The sequence below is a fragment of the Acyrthosiphon pisum genome, chromosome X (genome assembly GCF_005508785.2).
Source record: "Acyrthosiphon pisum isolate AL4f chromosome X, pea_aphid_22Mar2018_4r6ur, whole genome shotgun sequence".
Classification (NCBI taxonomy): Eukaryota; Metazoa; Arthropoda; class Insecta; order Hemiptera; family Aphididae; genus Acyrthosiphon; species Acyrthosiphon pisum.
In genome coordinates this window covers 80,407,752-80,424,428 of record NC_042493.1, presented here as the reverse complement: position 1 = coordinate 80,424,428, position 16,677 = coordinate 80,407,752, and the positions used below count along the sequence as shown (strand labels likewise).

The 16,677-nt window shown below is 32.7% G+C and overlaps 1 protein-coding gene across 2 annotated transcripts; it reads right to left on the bottom strand.

Annotated features, from left to right (window-relative positions):
• Positions 1 to 1,482: 1,482 nt before the first annotated feature.
• Positions 1,483 to 16,385, bottom strand: LOC100161496. 2 transcript variants are annotated; one of them, XM_016803602.2, is made up of 6 exons: positions 14,898 to 16,385; positions 6,448 to 6,893; positions 6,000 to 6,214; positions 5,693 to 5,880; positions 4,260 to 5,034; positions 2,472 to 2,602 (listed from the first exon to the last, which is right to left on the bottom strand). In XM_016803602.2, exons 1-5 carry the CDS (start codon positions 15,437 to 15,439, stop codon positions 4,695 to 4,697), a joined length of 1,731 nt encoding a protein of 576 aa, XP_016659091.1. In that variant the 5' UTR covers positions 15,440 to 16,385; the 3' UTR covers positions 2,472 to 2,602; positions 4,260 to 4,694. The 2 variants fall into 2 exon arrangements, with proteins under 2 accessions (XP_001949276.1, XP_016659091.1); XM_001949241.5 differs by lacking the exon at positions 4,260 to 5,034 and having other exon boundaries at positions 1,483 to 2,602; positions 14,898 to 16,380.
• Positions 16,386 to 16,677: the final 292 nt, after the last annotated feature.

Here is a 16,677-nt window from a genome sequence, read left to right as displayed (position 1 = left end):
GATCGTTATTTCCGTAGAGCATATTTTTGTGAAAAAATTACATTAGCCTTGAATACTTTAAAATAACTTGAAAGAAAAGGTAACGTGTTAAATATCTTGAAATAATAATTCAAGTAAAATAATTAATATTCCTAATTTTAAATCTTTGTCCTTATAGTTGATATATTAACAACTAACAAGTCATTGCCCATTGGTTTTAAAGATCTCAATTCATATTAAATTTTTCAAACCAACTTTTCGTGAGGACGCAGAAATTTGTATTTATCATTTATCATCACAATTTGTTCACTTATAATAGAAAACGTCAATTTTGAATTAAATTAAATTCCTACATTTATGTCACCAATCTTTATACTGATATTTACCACTACCTATATTTTATATTGATGTGTAAAAAAGCAATAACACATTACACATAATGTAATTGACAGAAAATCTGCCTGAAGGTAAAGGGCATTTTATAATGTAATATTTCGGATCCATAATACCTGAAAACCTATATAAGGCTATCATAACCTTATTATTTTTCAGATATTTTGTTAATTACTGCATTTATTATGGATTTTGTGACTACCTATCGTCTATGATGTGAACTGCTTATGAGTTGTGCACTTGTGTCAGAGTTAATGATTGCATTTAAAAGACATTTAAACATTATACTAATATCTAATACACATAAAGAATTTTTGAAAATGTATTATCATTTATTATATAGTAAAACAACTAGTTATAATTATGTTAATAGTAATATGTATATGTAATATTATAATATATATATATATAATACACATATTAATATATTATGCTAGATAATAATAATAATAATAATAATAATAATAATAATAATAATAAATTGGTACTTGTAGTAGCTATAATTAGTAATGGTATATAGTACGCGTAAGTTTCTTTGTAAAAATTCTAAAATTTTTTTTCTAGCTATTTAATAAAATTAATTACAACACCCAAAAAAAAAACGTACAATAAATTAGAAATATAAATAGTAATAATAATAATAATAAAAAAAAGTTATCAATAACAAAAACAATAATATATTAATATAAATATATAATATAAATATATAATATATATATATTATATACATATATATTATATATAATAATGATAATAATAATCTCTATGTTTCTTGACTACTCATATATATTTATATAGTAATAATATTGTTATCTATATGTTGTTTTTGTTAAAAATTTAAATACAAATATTACGAAAAACATTAATAATTTATAAATAATATATTAGTATAGTTTCGATAATTATAACTTATCTTATAGTTAAATGTATTTATATTTTTGAAAAAGTCACACACACACACACATACACACACACACAAAATGCTATTGATAATTATAATAAATAATAATAATATATAATAATTTTACATAAAATAATGTGTAAAACTCGCGATTGTTTTAAATTTGGTCGAATTGTTTTAAATTGTTTATTCTAAACCTTCACACATAATTAATGTTGTGTTTTTACTTTTTTATGAACATTATATATATATAAATTAATTGATAGACACTGTTTAGTTGTAATATTGCAAACACACGCGTGCCGAACGTATTGTTTTTTTTTCTTAATCCTATATACATTTATCAAATAGGTACGTTGTTGTAAAAAAAAATTCCATAGGTAATTATAATTTAGTAATCTAACACACGCGTACACACACATAAATACACATGCGTGTATACAAGTGCGTGTATAAACATAAACATAAATATCAATAGTAGAAATGACGCGATATTTAAAAAAAAAGTCGTTTCCATTTAACTGTATCATTGTCTAACTACGTTATTATATGTAGGTTAATACCTACTACACTATCAACTATAAATACTCGTGTGAATATAATATACTCGATCTGAAGTATTACTTCAGTTTCGGTAAGTTATAGCGATTTGTCATATTCACAAAAATAAACGCATAATAGTATCTATCTAAAGATAAATGTGGAAATAGGAAGACAAATAGGAATGTGGAACACAGAGATAATAATGTTAATGTTACTTAAAGCTTTCATTAATAATTGCGCAATGTCACGGCCGATGAATGTTAACGTATTATATAGTGTACTTATAACTTATTATTATAGATAAAAAAAAAATAAATATGAAAATGGAAATGAAAATGTAGGCCGGTTGCGATGATATAGGAGAAACAAATTTTAGAATGTATGTTATTTCTATAAATATAGGTAGTATAAGACCGATTACACGACGATGACAATTTGTTGTACTTTTGTTATTAATTGTATTTTGTTTGTATTAAATATAGAAGTGATGGCAGAAATCGTTGCAGAATGTGTGTATATGCTCCTCAAACCGGAGGCTGCGACGATTGCTTTCCCGTTCCAAACTTTCCTGTAGACGACGACGAAGATTTTACGCGTAGTGGACTCACTGTCGCCGTGTATGACGGTTTGTTGTTGGGCCTCCGCTTCAGTGACTCTCGGCGTACCGTGTACGACACAATTACCAGTACGGATACCAACAAAACGGCCAACACATTAACCACTACCGGTTCCTTGTTCAAGTGTAACTTTTGTTTGATCAACTCGGATAATGTCTGTTCACCGCCTCTGAAACACCCACAATACCAATATTATAGATTTGAAAAAAGATAAGATATTATAGGTACATGTGGAACATTTTTCGTATAGGTATATACTATATACATATAATATATTATAAAATGTGTACATGGATACAGAAGGAACTTAAGCGTTTTCCGTGTAACCTGTATATACAATATATGTATGGGATACTAGTAAGAACACCATGGCGCAAATATGAGCTCTGTATATATATATATATATATGTAGGTACCTATATTTTATTTAATATATTATATATATTCGGAATGTAAATAAATAAAAGTGGTACTATATAATTAAAGTTCCTTGGGAATTAACCTTCATGACAAAAGCGTTTGAAAAACCGTATACAGAACCTCTAAATACTAAGAAATATACCTAATATGTTATATGCCTCCCTTTCATGCCTCAAGAAATATATTTTCGAATGAATGTATAAGTAGGTGGATACTACAGGGGGAGGTGTTGTAACTTGCAATTGCGTATGTATAGTAAAGTGCCAAGTGCGCTGACCAATTTAAAACGATAAATGCAATTCTCTATTTTAATACTTAACTAAGTATCTGCAGTAGAAAACTTAAATACATAGGTACATACAATATACGGTAGGAATATAAATAAAACTTTAGGTTTTATTTGACTATAAACGACGGGGTTTTCCAGAGTTAAAAGTTAAAATCTTTTAAATATCTAATTTGAAAGTCATTATTTATGTTATTTTTTTTCATACCTATTTCAAATTCAATACCTAGGTACCTACTAATATATATCACATCTAATTAATTATAATTTACAACGTTAATATGCATGAACTTTATTTGGCACTTATGAACAAAGGTTTTAGTATGCGAGAAAAATCCGGTGCATAGCGCACCCCTTATTAATTGAAAACTCAATAACCGATGATAACTGTAGCACGAAAGAAGATAGGTAGATACATTATGAAATAAAAGATTTCTTAGCGAACAGTGATGGTCAAATGGGTAAAAGGAGGGTATGGGTAATACATCTTTCCATAAAAGAAATTATATTTTTAAGATAAAATAGTAGGTACATGTTAAAAAATTAGCCCCCCCCCATTCCCGTGATAATATCATTTGACCACCACAGCGAGCGAAGTAGCAAACATAGATTTATTCCACGGTTAACAGAGCAAATCATCGAAAAAAAAAACAATTAAATATGCATTTATACTTATTGTTTAAGCTTTAAATACTATAATATGATGGATTAAAGCGTACAAAATGTAAGTAGGTTTAATAGCATTCACTATATACATAGTATACTTGTTACTATGAAAGTATAACGTAGGTATATTATAGAAGTATAGTATGGTTATAGTATAGGTACTAAAAGAAGGTGTATATGATTGTTGTGTGTGCAAATTTTCTTCAATAGTGCCATCACCACTATCACCAATATCACCAACGCCATCGTCACAATCATCGACGCCACATCACCGACGCAAGCATAATATTATTATAGCGGCGTAATCGTATATTATATATTTTAAGGTATTGTAATTCAACATATAAATAACAATACCAAACAGCAGACTTCCAAATTCATCCACCGTTATTATATATTATTATATTATATTTTACGGAGTCGATCGTCCACCGTTACGCCGTTGTATTATTACCGCAACAGGTAGTTGTCTCAGACCATGTCCTGTGGTTTTCTTGTCGTCTTCGTCGTTGTCGGAAGTCACTATCAACGCGTCTAAACGCTCGTTTCGCGGCATGTCGTGTTACGTCCGGTCTTCACCGTCACGCACGGTTCGGGAGTTTCGGTGCTATACGTCGTCTGCACGTCGAGCTTTTCGATAGGTGTAACGAATGAATAGTATTATAAAATATAAGTTATATTTTGTATAGTGTGCTTTATAATATAATAGACTTTAGAGTACGATCTGTAATGTTATTGCGTGTGTCGACTGAACAATCAATATAATAATGTGATATTTATATTATATAATAATATTATGTTTAGGTATGTGGTGCGCGCGTGTCTGGTCGGTCGTTGCAACGTGATCGTCGTCGTCGTCGTCGTAAAACAATTTATAGTATTTTAATGATCACATCCGGCCATTGCGGCCGCCGTGATCGGATCCGTCCGCCGCAGCTGCCGAAGACGGTACCAGTTGGAACGATTGCCCACCATTTCGGCAATATCTCATCGTGGACGGCGACAACGACGACGACGAATTTCTCCGGCATGATTTCTTCTGCGACAATAGTGCGGCTGTGACAAACACCAGAGCCATCATCAACAGCACGCCTAGAATGTTGATAATAGCTTGTTGTGGCAACGCGCGACCGTGTAGTTCGCCCGAATTTAAGGAAGACGAAGACGACGACGGCGTCGGCAGCGGAGTCGTCTGATGTTGCAGATGCGGTTTTTGCTGTTGCTGTTGCCTGTATTGATATTTTTAGTACATAATATATAAATAATTAATATTGCTTATCGGTTATCAATATATATTATTTATCATTCATGGATACCTACTATACGCCATATAATTATACATACAAATATAAAATGTATACGTTATATAGGTGCCATGCCTTAAGAATAATTATTCTAACCTAAACTAAGAATAATTATTCTTATAGATATTATAGCTACCCAAATATTGGGTTAGTAGCCAGTAGGAAATTTAAAAAGCGCGGTTAACGTAACGAATGTATCATGGTAAATTATAATGAAATACCTAATAGTTCTTTTACTCTAATTGAATATAATAATATATGTATTATTAAATATCAAAATAATAAAAATATTACCTAATTGAGTTTAATAAAATTATCTTTACTCAATCTCCTCAACGACCAAAGTATCAGACATGGACCAATTATATTTTGGAGGAAAAATGGAAATAGGGAAAAATTCTCAGAACAATACTCGATATGTGTATATTATATAATATATATACACAAAATACCGAACACGTAGAGTAGGAATTGTCGAGACGAAAAAAACACGTATGAAATCATAAATTCAGTAGGTAGACGTAGATTTATATACGAAGTGCAATTATAATATAGTATTATGACGGGAACGAAGTATACGAACCCATTATTATTGCTGAATATCGAGAAGTCGGCGCGTTGCTGAAGTCCGGTGAGACATGTAGCTATGGCCAGTGTGAACGTGCACAGTCCAAGAGTGGCGTGTATGGGCGTAAAACATCGTAAGCGACACACAGCCGTTGCACCGCGACAACACAACAACACAACGAACGTGAACAATCCAAGGATGAGCTATGAAGAAAATCCGATTCAAAATTAAACATCGTGTTTTCAATCGGTGCACGTCGTGAGTGAAATGTGAATCGAATGTAGATATAGTAATATTGTAGGTATTATTATTTTATTATTACCTGAATTGCAAAAAGCATAAGGGTCAACAATCCCATCCAACTGTGTAATGAGTACATATGCGGTAAACCTTTCAAACGATGATATTCCATGGCGGCCACACCTCCAAACAATACACACGGTATGGTGCCCATATGCAAAAGTCCGTGTGTTAATTTCACATAACTACCTCTGCACGAAGTCGAACATCCAGCGGCCATTCTGTACACCAATATAGCTGCGAGCCAAAATTTAGAAGAATTAATAAAAATATTCATATAAATATATTGAATGTGATTTCCAAAAAAAGTCAATACCTATATCAGTTTTAATTCTGTAAGGTACAGTAGTGATCACATGATCACTATTTACAGTATAATATTATATATCTCAAATCTATTCTAAATTATAATGTAATCACTAATCATGACGGTTTTATAATATATAACATTTATGTCTCCATTAACTTACAGAATCCGGTTAAAGTGACGAATCCGATCGTCATCAGAGTAGGGTGTAGGTTGAACCGCTGATCTTCGATCGAAACGTTTGAAGACGATATGTTTAACAATGAAGATTGTTGCTGTTCCACCGTGGTCGTTGAAATTGTCGTACTGATGTCGCTTCCACCGTCAGTGATGTTTTGCGGGTGCTTATAAGTAAATACGCCTATGGTTAACATTTGCAATGGGGTCTGCGGTGGCCAGGGAAACCAGTTGGGGTCGTATCCTCCTCGGTAGGCCATGGTCCAGTAAACGGTGGTGCCGGTGACAGCCACTAACAGAAATGAGCATGCCGTTACCAGTACTACGTATTCAAACGTAGTCCCACATCCCAAAGCCGTCTGCGGATTGTTTGTTCCGGAATCTTCTGCATCCGTCCCGGCTCCTGTGCCGCTACCGGTCGTGTAACGTGATCTGCACATAAAGATTGACAACGCATTAGTGTTTTTACAGTTGCTATTTATTAAAATTTTTAACGGTACCAGGCCTATTACCTAGGTATAGGTACTAAAAAACTATATACATAATATGTATAGTATAATTATCTTCATACCTATATATACAAGTATTTATTAAATAATAGGTAGGTAGGTACTGTTAACGATGTAATAAATGATAACTATCGAATTACCTAAATTGAACCCTTTGAAAACATAATTCTATACGATATTGTATGTCACAATTCGCATTTCATTGACACGCATAAAGTACAGCAGAAGTACCATTTCATATCATGACGAACCAACTTTACATACTAATTATGGTAAATTTAAAATTTAAATAATTCGCGTGTAACTATAATTCCCTATTTTAATTTTAATTTTTAAATGGTGTAATTTATATAACTATTCTAACTGATGTTTATATATCGCTTGCAATTATATACGGTTGCAGATTTTAATGTAAAATAAATTTGTTCGATGTGTTTTAAATCATAATGTTGCTATTTTTGCACACACAATTTGATTCCTTACAATTAATGATGCATACAATTAATCACATTTTAATTATACTAAGGTTTTATTTCTATTTTTGCTTATTATATTGTTGTCAGCTACTCTGATGTACCTACTATTCTTTTATAAATATAAAAAATATATAAAACTTGTATTTTTATACTTTGAATTTTTCCATATAACTTGTTCCTAATCAATTTCCATAGGTACCTATAAATTGATTTTTTTTTCATTTTTGTAACATTATCTAAATAACTTATTGAAGTACATTGTTTTTATATTTTTAAAACATTATAGAACTCCGCCTGATGATATACACATACCTATTGATTAGAAATTAAGATCAAATGTATCAATGCGTAAAATTGAATAGTTACCTATATACATTTAATATCATACCTAGGTACATTAAAATGTATTTCTAATTTGTATATAGATTATAGATAATATTTGTATGCACAATGCACTGATTTATAAGTACATGTAACATTAGGCATAAATGCATAATGCATGATTTTGTATAATATCATCTTGTATTACTTGTAGACCATAACAACATTTGCATAACGAACTAAATAATTATTGTTCACAAAAAAAATATATTGCTGAAGTACGAATAATTGGTTGTCATAAAACGTATTATGTATATAATATATATTTTCCTTGTGTGGCAACTAGCAAAGTGGACATTGGCCAAGAGCGCACGCTTTAACTAAGGGCGTTACATTTTTCTCGTAATTCACGACGGTGAAAATAAATTGAATTAATATTTAAGTTAAGGGACGCCGCAGTAAGGTTATATTACTTGGCTACTGCCAAGGGCGGCAAGCGCAACAACAGCTTATTGTTACTGTACAGAATAAACACGGCCGAAAGAAACGATTTTCTTCTACTTTTATTATACCTAGGAATTGGTAGAGGCGGTTTACGCGATAAATATATTTATCAAGTCTATAAAGTTACGCACGTTCAAACAAAACAAGTACCCCTACGCTGGGGCCTGGGACTATAAATTATAAGTCTCTTGGACCACAGTCTTGATTTTCAAACTTTTATTATTCAATATCCTAAGAGTTTTCCCCATTTAAAATTTATTGAATTAACTGCATACCCTGAATTTTATTTCGAAATTCCAATATGTATTTGTCTTATAAATTGAATAAACGATGGCGCATATACTCGTATGAATTTATTTCAAGATTAAATCAATAAATTATAAAAATATGTAAACAGGAAATCTTTATTAAATAAAAAACTTTTTTAGGGCGTATTTTTGATGACTACATTAATGAAACTAATAAGAAAGATTGAATTCAATAGATTCTCTACCATTATTGTTGTCTATTGAAGACGATAAAATATCATCATTATTCATTAAGCTCTTTCAAAATGTAATTAAAGATTTTTCGCTAATTAAAGCAAGAAAGAAGTTTTGTATAAAATACGGGTATGATTAATATATTGCACCTACATTAAACTTTATTCCAAAACTAATCCATTAGGTACCAAAAGAGTTCTACTTATTTTCGTTTGTTAGGTATCACAAAAATAATAATAATAAAAGAGACAGAGCAAGAGAGAGAGAGTGATAGAGAAAGACCGAATAAGAGACGGGGGTTCTGACAAAAACACAATATACGTCTTGTATATGTAGTTCTAAGTTCACTGTTATTATGTTATAAATATTATTTTCAGATACGAGATACTCCATGCAGATATATATATATGTTTTTGATGGTTTAATAAAACATTGCAAATATACTTTGGTCGGTATATACACTTTTTTAATATAGGTATCAACTTGGTTTGATAATACAAAAATACAATTTGTGTCATACTACTTTTTTTTCATTATAGTGCATAAACAAAGCCCCACGTATTTATATAAATTTGCTTTTGACCTCGTTTCCACAATCAACTACTAAATCCTGAATATTTATTTTTGTATTCATAACGTACAACACGGTTTTTAGACCTTTCGGTTAAAAATGTCTAGTCCAAAGTGTGAATAAAATATTTTAATATAAGTACCTATGTAGGTAGTATAGATGTTTACATTATAACATGCATAATTTAAACCCCTATTATATGAGAGGCCACGAATCCGTTATTAATTATTAATCTTGAAAAAAAAAATAATTGTTTTAAAAAAAGCTTTTAATTGATTTCTATATATTATTATATATTTTATTCAAATATTGATTGAAATATTAATACATTTATTTTAACAATTGTGTCAACTATAGCTATATCGTCATGCTACGATTTTTTACGCTTTCTCCTTCATTAGGCGTTTTAACTTTTATTCGTATTATAGAATTATTTCTGTGTTTTTAGTAGCTGTTATATTATTTCTTGTTGCTCTTATAAGTATATCTATATATAAAATATATATACACATTATATGGATATTCTACGTGTAATTCGTTTTAGTCGTATTTTCGACAACTCATCGTCGATCGGCTGTGGCACATTGTTCAGTGTGAACAGCACGTAAAACATGGTCGAAGAAAGATAAAAAAAATACACATCGAAGGATTTTTTTTCAATTGTTCACCATAAATTTTTTTTAGCGTTCTCAAGTCCTTTCGTTCCTTCCTAGCCTCTTGTTTGTCGGTTATGCATGCGCGATTATCGAGATCGCCATCCACGTCTACACCACCACCATTCACCATCGTCATAACTGCGATCACTTGACTGTCATCGCGTAATATCCTAGAGAAATCGGCGCGATACGCTCTTGTATTATTTTTTTTTTTTATTATTAAAACCTATTATCGAAGAAACGCCGACGTGTTTTATATTAAAAAAAATAAAAAAACAAATTAAAAAAAATACCGCGAGAGGATATCCTCGATCGTTCCCGTTACCGCGCAAGTAGCAATAATAACACAGGTCGTTAACACCATATTATACATTAGAGGGAGTGGCGATGGTGGCGGCGGCGGCATTGACGATCGATCGATTAAATTCACATAACGACACGACTTACCACACATAATGTATAGGCATTTTCCGTGAAAACTATTAAGTTCTTCGTGTGTATAGATATTAGGTGTACAGTATGTTTATAATATTGTAAGTCAGGATATTCATCCTCGAACATTCAAATCGATTATTTATTCTTATATAGGTTATAGGTAGTTATACTATTTTTAATCGTGTATATTTATTCATACACTGTTGTTATTAAAATTATTATATAATATCTTTATCTTCAATTTTTGTGTTTTTGAGAGTTAGAAAACTATACAACTTTAAAAATAATTCTAAATTTTAAATATATTTTTATCGTAGTGATTATATAGGTTTTTACTTAATTAAATGGCAACCTATAATTTACACTACATATTCTGAAAAATAAATATTTTGATGTGTAAATGATAAATATTGAACAAAGAACATTTTTATTTATAATTTTATGAGTGTTTACATTTTAATTGAGATTATCTGATAAATGAGGGTTGTGAGTGTTTTGATTAAAATCATTCCGTCCTTTTTTTAATTATTATTCTTCAATAAAATACACAACAATATATAAGCGATCATGAATATGATTATATTTTATATTGCTTAATTGGAGATCTGTATGATTTTAATAATTAATTTTTTAAATCGTATTTATAAAGAGGTTGATAGTTTACCTAATAAGCGTTTTCGATTTAAGTTTACTCAAGAGAGCGTGTGGTAGGTATATCTACGTGAATTATTTAAACCTACAAACTACTATGACATAATATAATACGTACGATCCGCTGCTATAAATGCCTATGGCTTGAATAATAAATTATAAGCACTTCTACTTATGTTTAATTTGATGGTTACACGTAATAGGTATTATATATTATATACATCGAAATATTATGGAAAATTATTTTTTTTTCAATTATTAATTTTGTATAAAGTTCTATTATATATATTATGTCATATAAATTACCGATGTATAAGTACAAAAAGTATCGAACTATTATTTAATTACATTATTATATACTGTATTATTTAACATTCTATTAAACGACAATCAGTTTAAAAAAAAAATAAAAATAATTTTGTAAAATATACAATCACTTTGTGTATGATTAAGTGTATAATGGTTACTTGGGTATAGGTATATATGACGATTTTATACCCAACAAGTGTGTAAGGTGCTACAGCTATCATTAATAATACTGAATTGATTGATTGATTGCAAGTTCAATCGCATTCGAATCACGTTTTATTTCGGACCTATACCTATTTTATATATACTTATTACTTATATTATAGATATAAGTAAAAAAAACTACCCACCTATATACCTTATATATAAGTATAAGTATAAGTATGGTTTTTTTTCATTTATATTTATGGCGGTTGCCGTACAAATACTATTTATGACTATTCCAAATGGAGGACGTCTATCATATTGGACCTGGAAAAATAAAATATAATATCCCTGAACCGATTTCGAAAGGGTAACTACTAACTATATCAATTTATCACACAAGTGTTTTACTCACAGCTTATTAATTATAATACAAACGTATAAATAGGAGTGGCTATATATTATTTTAGCGCAACAATAATAATATAAAGATAATATTTTGTATATGTGTAGGTACACAACCACAACGTATACTGTACCTATAGGCTATAGTGTTTTAAATTATAACAAACATTATTTGATGGAACAGTTCGATCTTCGATAGAAATTTATTCAAATGTAGTAATAGGATATAATATTATTGTATATATATCGTTTATGTATATTTTAACTCAGAAATATGATATTATTGCAAGCGTTTTCATACAGCAGTTGTATGCTTATATAGTATATAGATACTATGTATATAGTTAATATATTATATTTGTATACTATATATTATTTGGTGTATAATAGACGTATACGATATAGGTAGGTAACCGCTACAACGTTAACAGCGTCCGCCATGCATCACGAGCGACGGGAGACAACGGTGTAAACCGCAACGTATGCATATGGTAATAGCTTTTGACAATAATAATCATTATAATTAATTAAAAATGAAATACTTTGTTTCACCGTGTATTTGCTTATACATTATACGTATAGCGAACTGCGGTGATCGCAAATTAATACGGCCTCGTTGTGTATTATTATTATTTATACATCGGCGGCAACGGCAAACTTTTAGCTGCGGAAGCAATGCTTGTAATATATAGTTAATACGATGGGAGGTATACATATACATTTGTATATAAAACACGTACGCACATACACACACACACACTACAAATTGACATCAATTAATGCTCTCACACGTACACATCATATTACAGACAAATGTGTATAATACGTGCGGTCCCTCATCCAGCTCCCGGTACGGATATTTGTAACATCGGGTTGTATATATATATATATATGGATTATGCGTATATTGTGTTTTATTATATTATATACAATTAAACGGTATGATGATATTATTAATAATCATATTATTATTATTATTATTATTATTATTATTATAACTATAACTATTACTTTACAATGTTACTGCCGACGACGTAGTTCTCACGCGTATAAAATACACACGTCGTCGTCGCCGTAGGATGAAAATGTGCAACGGTCTGTACAGTACATGATATTATAATATTATTGTTTTATATGCGTTATAATATTTCATTCGCGCGTGCGTGTTGAATTTCTCGTTTTTAAAAATTATTTCGAAAGCGTCTGGTCGTACATACGTATAGGTATATAATATATGCATATATATAAATATATACAGATATACATAGTATAATATATATATATACATATTGCAATGAACCACGCTTAGGGTGACTACCACCGGGGAAAACATACTACGATTACCCACTCTATTCATTTGTATGTGTGTGTGTGTGTGTGTGTATAGCCCACCCTAAATTTACGTACATATACATTCATGTATATTATATATATTATGCGTATACGTGCATATCTGTTTATGATTTTATGAGTACCTAGGTATACGAATAATAATAATAATAAGTCGTTGGTATCGCGTATATACTAATAATGTTATTAATTGAATTTCCATACGTTTATTGCTATTGTGCATAAAAAAATAATATAATGTGTATTAGATATATTTAAAATTATAGTATTGTATTCGTGCGTGAAACTTACTTGAGATGATTTCCACTTCCCGAAGATTTAGATTTCGCCATTATATATTTTTTTCGATTCAGTTTTCTTGAATCGGCACACACGTACGAATGGTACTCGGACTACACGGATAGTACACGTTAGGGTGCGTTTAAAAGTCGTTAGGTTTAGTACCTATAGTTATTATGTATTTTTGTGTGATAAACTTATTGTAGTATTGTATAATGAATTGATATATTATATAATTTAATGAATTATAATATCCTACATTACGTACTCGCACCGCACGGGTGGAGGAGTATAATTAACCAAACTAATTGTAGAATCGTTGTACATTTTAATAACACTTACAAAAAAAGAAAAAGCCGAATGGTGTTAAAAAATATCTTATACTTGAAAATAACTTGAACTTAAGTATTCAAAAATTAATACTCAATTGTTCCTATTCTATTGAAACGCACCTTATTATACTGAATACCTACGTATACGCGCACCGAGTTTTGTCAATTGAATATTATTATGTATTCAAAGACCGACGTTGGATAGACAACAGACAACTCTAGCAACAGACTCCCTGGCTACACAATATTGCCACCGCTACCACAGATGATCATCGCGTCGCCACACGCCTACCTATATATATATATATATATATACATATAAAATAAGTGTAACAACAACATCCGCCGCCGTCACTTCCACCTCTACCTCCATCACTATTATAATAATTACAGTACCCGTCTCAACAATTTATATATATATATATAAATATATTATATATTAAGTACTTACTTGTTTTATTCATATTATAATAAAGATACAATTTTTAATTAAAGTATCTAATCATTCGAACGGGTGTTTGAACGTTATAATATATATTTCATACTATTGTGTTTGTGATATCGTGTTATGTATGAGTCGTTTTATAGTAAAAATGATTTATTACTATTTTTATTAATGAAACGCCAAGTTCGGATTAGAGGGAAACTTCGTTGGCTCTCTCTCACAAATACCACTCCCCATAATCCACGACGCGCGCGCATAAGCACCCCGAAAACTGAGATGTGAGGACATATACGACCATATACTGGTTGATCAAAACCAATACCAATTCGCTTGAACGCACGAGTCCCTAAAAATATTGCAAGGGGTCAGATACGAATGGGAGGGCAGACACAATTCTCACTTTAAAATGTTCACGACTATAAACATACATGATACCAACTACCAACACTAGTTTCACAGTCATATTTTTCAATAGTTTTAATAATATCAAAAAATGATTGGTTATAAATACATAATTAATATAATATTATATTATAAAGAAAATAATTATATAATAAATGTGCTCACTTCTCTTTGGATTTATTTTCTCCGTTTCCAGTCCCCGCTCCACCGCCGGCCGAGTCGTTCGGTCCGCCAGCGTTTTTCTTCGAGTCAGAAATCTGGCCACCGCCAGTAGCTGTGGCCGGCAGAATACCAGACATGGCCAGAACGGGCACCTGGTCATCGTCGTCGGCGGCCTCGTCGTTGTTGTCACCACCGTTGTCTTCATCGTCCGCGTTGTCTTTGTTCGGTTTCTCTTCGTTTTCCGTATCGTCGGGTGGCGGTAACAGCACGGAGCTGTCATCCGTCGCACCGCTATCGGCGGCGGTATTGGCCGCTTGGTCGTCGTCCATCATCATTGCGCCGTGTTGCTGACGATTGAGGTGGACAGGAGACACGGGCGACACGGTAGATCCAGTGCCACCGTCGTCGGCCGGTGTATTGGGGGTACCAGCCACTGAAAGGGGCACCACGAAATCGTCGTCGGGTTGCGCGAGCGGCGCCGACGCCTCACCGTCGATGGGTGGTGGCAGGAAAGTGGTAGTGGTGCTGTTGTTTTGGTTGTCCATCGAAACGCTCGGTATGGACGCCGTATAAATATTATATTATTATAGGCACTGGAAAGGCGCAGCGGTGTGTATTATGTACTACTATTATACCTAATTATACGCGTGTATACTCACAGCGATCGTATAATATCAATAATATATATATTTTGTATTTAAATTATATTTGAGATTGAAAATGGTTTGGTTACAGTTATATTGAGCACTAAGCGTTGCGTCGTGAGCAATAGTGTGCGTGTATATAACGCGCCGGTCGTCTCGGCCGATTATGACGATATCGTCGTGGATGCTGATGCAGACGCACTACCTACCACCCTCTAAAGCCGCTGTTCGCGCCGGTGTCGTACCGCCACCGCCAGTGCACCGGGGGAACGATGTATTTGTGGAACACGAGACGATTGCCCTCCTACGCCGCTGTTGCAGCCGACGGTAACTCATTTAGAGTCGATGGTACGCGGTACCGGATATTCCTCGCACGTGCAGTGTTGTGTAATGCGGACGGATAATAAATTTAAATATTAAATATATATAAAAAGGTAATTGTATAAGATAAGAGAAAACGTTCACGGTTTTTGCACACACAACCTGCACCCCGTCGTCGTGGTCGGCTGAAAACAATTATTGTGGTTTCACGCGAGACAACTGTTGTCCGTGTGTTTACACGCACCCCGCGCACACTCTTTTAATATTATATATATATATTAAAAGGACAATTTCGCTAGACGTTATTCTATATATACTGCCGCACTACGGGTTTAACAGAAAAATTGTGATCAAAACACGTCGTGTATGATATATAGGTGGTATATATATATTATACGGGGCAAACGACGCGAGCGGACACAACCGGCGGACGGACGTTATGTCCGGGGACGCGGATACTACTGCCGCCGACGAGGTGCACGGCCGAGGTGGTCGCGGGAGCGCGGCAGTTGATGTGGACGAGGATGCGCGGCCGCGTCGGTTGAGGTGGTAGTGGTGGTAGTGGCGGTGTCGGTGTCGTAGTCGCCGCCGCCCGCCGTCGTCGTAGTCGTCGTCGTCGTCGTCGTCGTCACCGCCGCCGTAGTAGTTGGAAGCGGCAGGAGCAAGAGCAGGAGCAGCAGCACACAGGGTGGTGTACAGCAGCAGCAGCAGCAGCAGCAGCAGAAGCGCGGTGGCCGCGGCAGGAGGGTGGAGCCGGCAGTAATGTGTGCGCGGTGCGCGCGTAGTCGTCGACCGCGCGCGGCAACCCAGTTTTGTGG